Source organism: Camarhynchus parvulus, chromosome 1A (assembly GCF_901933205.1).
Source record: "Camarhynchus parvulus chromosome 1A, STF_HiC, whole genome shotgun sequence".
Taxonomy (NCBI): Eukaryota; Metazoa; Chordata; class Aves; order Passeriformes; family Thraupidae; genus Camarhynchus; species Camarhynchus parvulus.
Window position 1 is genome coordinate 68912684 of NC_044586.1, and position 9613 is coordinate 68922296.

Here is a 9613-nt window from a genome sequence, read left to right on the forward strand (position 1 = left end):
GTGTCCAGGCCTTGGTGTGGTGTCTAAGAGAAGCTGAGGGTGACCAGAAGAGCAAAACCATCCCTGATGTGACCTCCCCTAATGTTCACAACCACTTTGGGTTCTTCTGGAGGCACAGAAGGAACATTCCCATTGGTGACCCCAGAGCTGCTCCGGGTTGATTGAAAACCAAGGAATAAATCTGCAGAAAAGTCCATCAGGATTTACATTCCCTCGTGGAATGGTGTCCTGAGGGTGATGTCCCTTGTTTTAGGGTTGCAGCTGCAGTTTGGGATGAGCAGTGGTTGGAAAGAGGAACTGGATCCATCCCTGGAAATCTCCAAGGCCGGGTTAAATGGGGCTTGGAGCAACCTGGGATGGGGATGTTGCCCCATTTGGAATTTGATGATCCTTAAGGTCCCTTCCAGCCCAAGCCATGTGTGATTCCATGAAAAGCCTGGAATCTGTCACCTCCCATGCCTGTTTTCCATCTCGTCATGAGGAGCCCTGGAGCTGGAGCCGGCAGCTCCCACATTTGCAGATCTTTGATTTAAAATGCTGCTCGCTGACGTGTGTGTGTGCAAACATCCCCTCCGCCTTCACCAGGTGCAGAAATTACAGTAATTGCTGCTTCACCTGCGTTTTCCTTTGGTGTTCTGAGCTTTCAGATTTATCTTTGCAAGCTCCTGCCTGGAACTCATCCCTCCTGCCCCATGTCCAGTGCCCTGTAACCATTCTCAGCTCTTCCCCATTCCCACCTCTAATAACTCCAAAGGGAAAATCCCATGGGATTTTCTTCTTTCAGCCAGGCCCGAAAATCCATTTTGTCTGCATTACTTGACTGAAGTCAACAATTTCAGTCACCTTCACTGAAGTGAACAATTTCTTGCTGTTTTTTTCTTTTTTTTTTGGACTCACTCATCCCCCTCTATATTTAAATGTCGTGGTTCCACCATGATCTTCAAATATCAAAATTGAGTGATTTTTGTTATCATCTTCAGTTTCTTGCTTGTCCTGCCTGGTGGTTTTTCATAAAATCACGGAATTTGGGTTGGAAAGGACCTTAAAGATCATCCCAACCCCCTGCCATGGGCAGGGATGTCTTCCACTATCCCAGGGTGCTCCAGCCTGGCCTTGGACACTTCCAGGGATCCAGGGGCAGCCACAGCTCCTCTGGCAATTCTGGAATTCTGTTCCAGGGCCTCCCCACCCTCATCATAAATTCTTCCTTCTATCCTGTCTCCCTGTCCCCTCATTTAGTTTTTATCCAGATTTTCCATAAGTGCCTCCTACTTAACCTTTCTGACTTTCCCATTAGAGCAGCAATTCCGGGTGCTGGCAAAGCTCCTCCCTAACCCCCCAAAAGAGAAGGAGATAAGGGACAGAATTCATATTTCTCCTTTTTTTTTTTTTGTTTCTGTTCCCTTTGGCTAATTCAGCGCCCAGACTGGAATTCCTGTTCCTGTCTGATGCAGAGCAGGCCCCCAGCCACGTCAGGAAGGGATAATTAAAGTGAGATCCTTTATTCTGAAACATCTCTTCCTCTGAAGAGGAGATCAAGTCATTCTCAGGGAAATCAGGATTTCATTTGGAATTCACCTGGCCACCTTTCCAAAACTTTTTTTTTCTGTGGGTTAGAGGTGAACATTAGCATTTAAATGGAGAATGGTATTAATAGCCCTCAGAGGAGCTGGGCTCATCCTCATTGCCTTTCCTGAGATTTTTTTTTCCCCCTAAATGAGAAAGCTTCTTAATTTTTATTCTCTTTCTCCAAGAACAGAGTTCAAGAGACCATTTTTTTAATATGGGTATCTATAGATATATAAGCTCAAAATGCCTCCTTGCAGAATGGGTTCATGGTTGGCAATTTGCTGTAGTTTCTCTCAAAAGTGCTGCTGAAAAGCCAACAAAACAAACAGGTTTGGGGGCCAGGTGGATTCTGCATTTTTGGTTTGTCCATGGGATGTTTTTTTCCTGCAGCTGGGAATCATTTCCATCCCATTAAAGGGATATTTAACCTTCCCTGTCTGCTCTTAGCACAGAGCTGTGGTGGATCTTCCAGGGGCAATTCCAGATGGATAAAGGGAGCAGGGAAAGTTCAGTTTTGTCCTAAAAAAAAACCCAAAAAAATTCAAGGCAGCTTTGGACTCCATCCCATTGCCAGTGGTCAGAGGAACAGGCCGTGGGTGTCTCGGTTGGTCTCATCACATGAAAAATGGATTTTATTTTTCAAAAAAATTAACAAACCTTTGCCACCCAAACCATCAGAATTAGTTAATTATCCAGTTTGAGCAGGATATCAATGATTTGGGATCCCTCAGGCAGTCCTTCACTCCTCATTCCCCAAAATGTGCCATCAACACTGGGGCTGGATGCCCACGGAGAAGTTTTTTTACCATCCTGAAGAGCTGAAAGCTTGGAGCAGATTAATTCCCTTGTAAAGAGCAGCTCTTATCCCATAGGATTTGGGAGAAGAATTCCTATGGAATAAGAGAAACCTTCCTAAGAAGAACAGGTCCCTAAGGACCCGTTCCGTGGGGGTTTTTGTGTGTAAAATCTCTCCTGTCAGATCAGCCCAACAAATCCCATCGGTGCTTTTCAGCATAGCACAAATAAAGAGAGCGGACATGGAAATAAAAGGATTTCTCTGTTGGAATGAGTCCCTGGGACACTTTGTTCTCATCAGCTGCATTCCCACAATCCTAGAATGACTTGGGTTGGAAAGGACCTCCAAGGTCATCCCCCCCATGACAGGGACACCTTCCATGATCCAGGCTGCTCCAAGCCCTGTCCAGCCTGGTCTTGGACATTCCAGGGGCTGGGAAGTTTTGCTCCAAAGCAAAAAAATCCATGGTCTTTCCCATATGGCAGAGCACCTCAAAGGAAAAAAAAGCACCTAAAAGGAAAAAAACTCAGAATGAGTTGGGTTGGAAGGGAACTCCAAAATCATCCCTGCCATGATAGGGACACCTTCCATGATCCAGGCTGCTCCAAGCCCTGTCCAGCCTGGTCTTGGACATTCCAGGGATTCAGGGGCTGGGAAGTTTTGCTTCAAAGCAAAAAAATTCATGGCCTCTGCCATGTGGCAGAGCACCTTAAAGCAAATAAAAGCACCTAAAATGGAAAAAAACATCCTAGAATGAGTTGGGTTGGAAGGGACCTCCAAAATCATCCCTGCCATGATAGGGACACCTTCCATCATCCCAGGCTGCTCCAAGCCCCATCCAACCAGGTCTTGGACATTCCAGGCGCAGCCAAGATTTGCTCCAAAGCAAAAAAATCCATGGCTTTCCCAAGGTGACAGAGCACCTTAAAGGAAAAAAAGCACCTAAAATGGAAAAAAGCGTCCTAGAACGAGTTGGGTTGGAAGGGACGTCCAAAATCATCCCTGCCATGATAGGGACACCTTCCATCATCCCAGGCTGCTCCAAGTTATGTCCAACCTGGCCTTGGACATTCCAGGGATCCAGGGGCTGGGACGTTTTGCTCCAAAATAAAAAAAAATCTGTGGCTTTCCCATGTGGCAGAGCACCTTAAAGGAAAAAAGCACCTAAAAGGAAAAAAAACTCATCTTAGAATGAGTTGGGTTGGAAGGGACCTCCAAAATCATCCCTGCTATGGGACACCTTCCATCATCCCAGGCTGCTCCAAGCCCCGTCCAACCAGGTGTTGGACATTCCAGGCGCAGGCAAGATTTGCTCCAAAGCAAAAAAATCCATGGCCTTTGCCATGTGACAGAGCACCTTAAAGGAAAAAAAGCACCTAAAAGGAAAAAAACTCATCCTAGAATGAGTTGGGTTGGAAAGGACCTCCAAAATCATCCCTGCCATGATAGGGACACCTTCCATCCTTCCAGGCTGCTCCAAGTTATGTCCAACCTGGCCTTGGACATTCCAGGGATCCAGGGGCTGGGAAGTTTTGCTCCAAAGCAAAAAAATCCATGGCTTTCCCAAGGTGACAGAGCACCTCAAAGGAAAAAAATGCATCTAAAAGGGAAAAAACTCATCCTAGAATGAGTTGGGTTGAAAGGGACCTCCAAAATAATCTCTGCCATGATAGGGACACCTTCCATCATCCCAGGCTGCTCCAAGCCCTGTCCAGCCTGGTCTTGGACATTCCAGGGATGCAGGGGCTGGGAAGTTTTGCTCCAAAGCAAAAAGTCTGTGGCCTTTCCAAGGTGACAGAGCACCTTAAAGGAAAAAAGCACCTAAAAGGAAAAAAAACTCATCCTAGAATGAGTTGGGTTGGAAGGGAACTCCAAAATCATCCCTGCCATGGGACACCTTCCATCATCCCTGGCTGCTCCAAGCCCTGTCCAACCTGGTCTTGGACATTCCAGGGGCAGGGAAGTTTTGCTCCAAAGCAAAAAAATCCATGGCTTTCCCAAGGTGACAGAGCACCTTAAAGGAAAAAAAGCATCTAAAAGGAAAAAAACTCATCCTAGAATGAGTTGGGTTGGAAAGGACCTCCAAAATCATCCCTGCCATGATAGGGACACCTTCCATCATCCCAGGCTGCTCCAAGTTATGTCCAACCTGGCCTTAAGAAAAAAAAAAAAAAAGGAAAAAAAACATTCCTAGAATGAGTTGGGTTGGAAAGGACGTCCAAAATCATCCCTGCCATGATAGGAACACCTTCCATCATCCCAGGCTGCTCCAAGTTATGTCCAACCTGGCCTTGGACATTCCAGGGATGCAGGGGCTGGGAAGTTTTGCTCCAAAATAAAAAAAATCTGTGGCCTTTCCAATGTGGCAGAGCACCTTAAAGGAACAAAAGGCAAAAAAAGGACTAAATCTGCACAAACTGAGCACTGGGCAAGCCCAGCAGCACAGCCCCATCCTCTCCTCACCTGTCCCAAATCTGAGCTGGCTGAAGAATCCCTGCCCCTCACGAACACAGGATCCATCTGTCACTCTTCTCGGGATCAGATTATTTTTTAATTAAAAAATTTCCTCTGAAAGAAAAGGGGAGCAGGCGAGGCAGCAGGGAAGGAGCACAAGGTGTGCATTTTTAATTGGGTGCAATTAAAAACCTGCCGCTGTGCCACGGCGGCGCCCGCGGCCAAGCCCGATTTGCATGAGTAATTATTCACTCCATTACAGAGTCTGCTCAACTTTGCCTCCCTTGTCTTTGAAAGTATTAATAAATATTGATCAGACACTCTCCTGTTTGCCTTCGCCCGAGCAGCTCTGATGGACTCAGCCTCTGATGTTATCAAATAATGAAATATGAAAGAGGGAGTGGGACGAGCCTCTTGTTCTGTGATTTTTTATTTAGGCTCTTCATTTTCCTTTCACAAGGGTGTTTTGTCCCTGCCATTAGAAACCCTCTCTCGATTATCAAGAGGTGGCTGAGGAAAGCAAGTGGTAAAGGATGGAGGGAATAAATAAATAAATGGAGGGCAGTGAGGGGAATCTGCTCCGTGGAATGCTGGCCAACTCCTTTGTGGTTTTAAAGTTGAGGTTTAAAAACCAAGGAAAATAATTAAAAGTTACCAAAAGCTCAGTCTGTCCCCTGACAAATAGGTTAATAAATAATTATGTGGGATTAGCAAGCCTAACCAGAGAGCAAATTTAGCTCCCCAAGATCTCTTTTGGCTTTAATGTGGGCACGGGGAAGCTGATTTACCCTTCCCAGACCATCAGCCTGGGCAGGAAAAGCTCCCAGGGCTCAGCCAGGGGATATCTGGGGGTGGAAGAGAGGAGATCAAAGCAGGGATGGAACTGGATGGGCTTTAAGGTCCCTTTCAACCCAAACCATCCTGTGAGTCTCAGCAAAGGGGATTTTTATCACTTTGACTTTAAGACCTGCCATGTTGGGTGCTCAGAGCAGCTGAGGCTGCCCCTGGATCCCTGGAAGTGCCCAGGGCCAGGCTGGACAGGGCTTGGAGGACCCTGGGATGGTAGAAGGTGCCCCTGCCCACAGCAGGGGGTGGAACAAGAGGAGCTTTGAGATCCCTTCCAACCCAAACCTCTCTGGGATTTTAGGATGACGCTCAGCAGGAAGATGTCTGTGCTTTGTTCAGCTTTCTCTGCTCGTGGCAACGCTGAATAAAAGCAAGAGCTCGTGGAATTCTGCAAAAGCAAAGGTCTGGGCCATTGTCATGATCCGTCCTTATGAATGGGTTTTGCGATGGTTCGTGGGTTGATCTCAGGGTGCAAAAAAGCCCGACACGGCACAGGGGGTTTGCAGTGATAATCAAAGCAAATGCACCTTTATTGAGTGACCACAGCAAATGCGATAGAGGGATTAAGGGAGAGAAAAAGATAGAGAAAGAGAGAGAAAAGAGAGAGAGAGAGAGAGAGAGAGAGAGGGGGGATATAGGTACCAAATGTAGAGACAAAGTCCTGTGGTCCAGTCTGTCACAGACATCTTTTATGAAAAATCCTTTCCTTAGGATTTTTCCTCCTGAGAAGCTGAGAGGCCTCAGGAACAAAATGTAAAGAATAATTATCTGCTGCTGTGGAATGCAACAGGTGCATCTGTGATTGGTCTCATGTGGTTGTTTCTGGTTAATGGCCAATCACAGCCCAGCTGGCTCAGACAGAGAGCCTGAGCCACAAACCTTTGTTACCATTCCTTCTTATTCTATTCTTAGCTGGTCTTCTGATGAAATCCTTTCTTCTATTCTTTTAGTATAGTTTTAATGTAATATATATAATAAAATAATAAATCAGCCTTCTGAAACATGGAGTCAACATTCTCATCTCTTCCCTCAACCTGAGACCCCTGTGAACACGGTCACACCAGTCCAGTCGAGGATCCGCCTGTTACGTCGGGGAGATCTCAAAATCTCTCACTAACTCAGAGGTTTTTATTATGATAATTCTATTTGGAAATTGTGAGGGAGGGGAAACAGATACAATAGGGAATAGATGTAACAGGCAGTCCATGTTCTCAGCAGTAAATGAGAGCCATTGTCTTCTTGGTCCAGCGGTCACAACCTGCAGGCAAACATCTCGCTTTGGTCAGCTTTGGTTCCCCACACACCTGCCCCGGGCTGGGGGTTTCAGTCCCAGCCCTTGGAAGGAACAGAGGGGCCTTTTCACATGGGGGTTCCATGTCTCAATCCTTGATGGAGAGGCTCCTTACATCTCAGTCTGTCTGTCACGGTGGTTGTAGACAAGTGAGGGGTCTTCTGTGGGGGGACCACCCAAAATTCAGGGGAAGTCCAGCCAGGCCGAGAGGTGGGACAGCTCCCAAGGCTGTTGTTGCAAAAAGGGCACGGTGTCCCTTCTCCTTCTCACTGGGCTCAGTGTAGCAGACTGCAAACACACCTGTGGACAATAGCTTAGCACTCAGGGTCTCAGGGCCTTTGGTGCGTGTAACTCTCTCCTACAGAGCCAGAGATTTTAGACGGGGGTGTGACGGTTGTCACAAGGGTTCTTGGGTGAAGGAAGAGACGAGATCCTTGACTGCATTATCAGAAGGCTTGATTTATTATTTTATGATATATACATATGCTATAATTATACTAAAAAGAAAAAGAAAGCAAGGTTTCCAGGAGCTGCTGCTAAGCTAAGAACAGAAAAGTAAAGAATGATAAGAAGGCCGCTCTCTCCGACTCTGTCTGAGAGAGTTCCCTCCCCGGACTGGCCATCAACCATAAACGTCCAAGCTGGGCCAATCCAGACGGACCTGTTGCATTCCACAGCAGCAGGTAACCTGTTGTTTACGTCTCGTTGCTGAACTTCTCAGCTTCAGCAGGAAAACTCCTGAGAGAGGATTTTTCACTAAAAAATGTCTGTGACACAGGGGGCCTTTCTCCAGTGGTCCCCAAATGACGATCGCGAGGCAGACGAGGGAAAATTCCGACACCATCCATGTAAGACACAGAACCCATCAGCTGTTGTTGTTAGGAATCTCACAGCCATCCAGCAGCAGAGCTGAGCGGGGTGTTTTTCTCTCGGCAGGCAGTACTACGAGATGCTCTACAACACGGCAGACGAGCTGCTGAACCTGGTGGTGGACCAGGGCGTGAAGTACACGGAGCTGGAGTACATCTACGCCCTGAACCTGCTGCACCGCAGCCAGACGGGCGTGGGGGACCAGACCACGCAGAACATGAGGCTGCAGCGCCTCAAGGAGATCATCTGCGAGCAGGCTGCCATCAAGCAGGCCACCAAGGACAAGAAGATCACCACCGTGTGACCCCCTCTGCCGCCCCTCTCACCCGCGGCTGGCGGGCGCCACCTCCGAGTTTGTTTTTGTTGGTTTTGTTCTGTTTTAATCAAAGAAAATGTGGGAATCTTCTGGGCATTGTGATGAGGAGGGAAATGCCATTTGAGATTCAGGGTTGGGGTGGTTTTGGTGTGTATCCATGTAACGCTTCTTTAATATTTTCCCAAAAGTGATTCCGCAGCAGGAGCCCCAGCGGGGTTTGGGGTGGGATGTTTGGCTTTGCTCTGCTGCTGCTGCTGCTTTGCCTGGAGATGTAAAGGGAGCTGTGGGGTGGGAAAAGGGAAAATGGGGTCTTGGAAGTTCAGACCGCACTAAATAATCAGCACCCTGCCAGTCAGTGCCAGGCCTGTTGATCACACGTGGGATCTTGATGGTTTGGAGATCTTTTTCGGAGCCTGCCCAGCTCTGCTAGTGCTCCCTCCAGGCTGTTGCCACGTGAGGTTTCCTGCTGTTCCCACGGCTCAAAGATGGGGTTGTTTATTCCTTCAGGTGGTGATCAGCCGGTGCTGCACGTGGGAGGTGACACGGGACCGTTTGTTTCCACTTCTCCTCTTTCATTATCCCGGAGCCATCTGGCGCCGGCTCCTGCAGCGCCGGGGGGATGCAGGAGAAAATTGCCAATATAAAATAACAAAATAACAAAAAAGCTTCCTTCTCTTGTCCTGAATGTCATCTCTGAGTCCCCTAAGAGCTCCGCAGATATTTTGTGGCTGTCACTTGACGCGCCGGAAGGATGGGCAGGGTTGTGTAGCTCAGCATCAATGACCAGCAAGGGCAGGAGGGCACCAGGGAGGCACACCCGGGCACCAACTCTGCCCTGCCTTGGCCCTCTAAATTCACCTGGCAAAAGGTTCCTCATTCCTCCAAAATCAGAATCCACTGCACTTGTATTTGCCAAGAAAACTGGGGACCCAGCTGTGTTTCCCATGCTGGGAAATGTTCTCTCTGAGCTGTAGGTGCTTTGTGTGTCAACCTTGAAATTGCAGAATTAAAGGATGTTTAAAATCCCTGGTGGTTTGTCTGGCTGTTTTTAAAGAACTGTCATTCCTGAGGTGTTGAAAAGATCCCTCTCCAGGCCCAGATTCAGTGTTCTCCAAGGCTCCATCAGTGTGGAAATGATTTTCTGAGTCACTCAGTCCAACCCTCAGCTACCACGGACCAACTCCCACCATCCATGTAAGACACAGAACCCATCAGTTCTTGTTGTTAGGAACCTTCTGAGGTTTTTTTCCCTCTTTTTATTCATAATCGCTCATTTTTTCCCCTCCTTTTATTCATAATCCCTCCTTTTTTCCCTCCTTTTATTTATAATGCCTCCTTTTTCCCCCCTTTTATTCATAATACCTCCTTTTTCCCCTCCTTTTATTCCTAATCCCTCCTTTTTTCCCCTCCTTTTATTCATAATCCCTCCTTTTTTCCCCTCATTTTATTCATAATTTTCTCATGCCAGTAT

The 9613-nt window shown here is 47.4% G+C and overlaps 1 protein-coding gene across 1 annotated transcript in view; it reads left to right on the forward strand.

Annotated features, from left to right (window-relative positions):
- EXOC4 (exocyst complex component 4) overlaps positions 1-9169 on the forward strand; it is a 351460-nt gene extending 342291 nt beyond the window's left edge. The window contains exon 18 of the mRNA XM_030959908.1: positions 7893-9169. Coding sequence (XP_030815768.1) covers positions 7893-8130 — 238 coding nt within the window. The 3' untranslated portion in view covers positions 8131-9169. The remainder of the gene's footprint in view (positions 1-7892) is intronic.
- Positions 9170-9613: the final 444 nt, after the last annotated feature.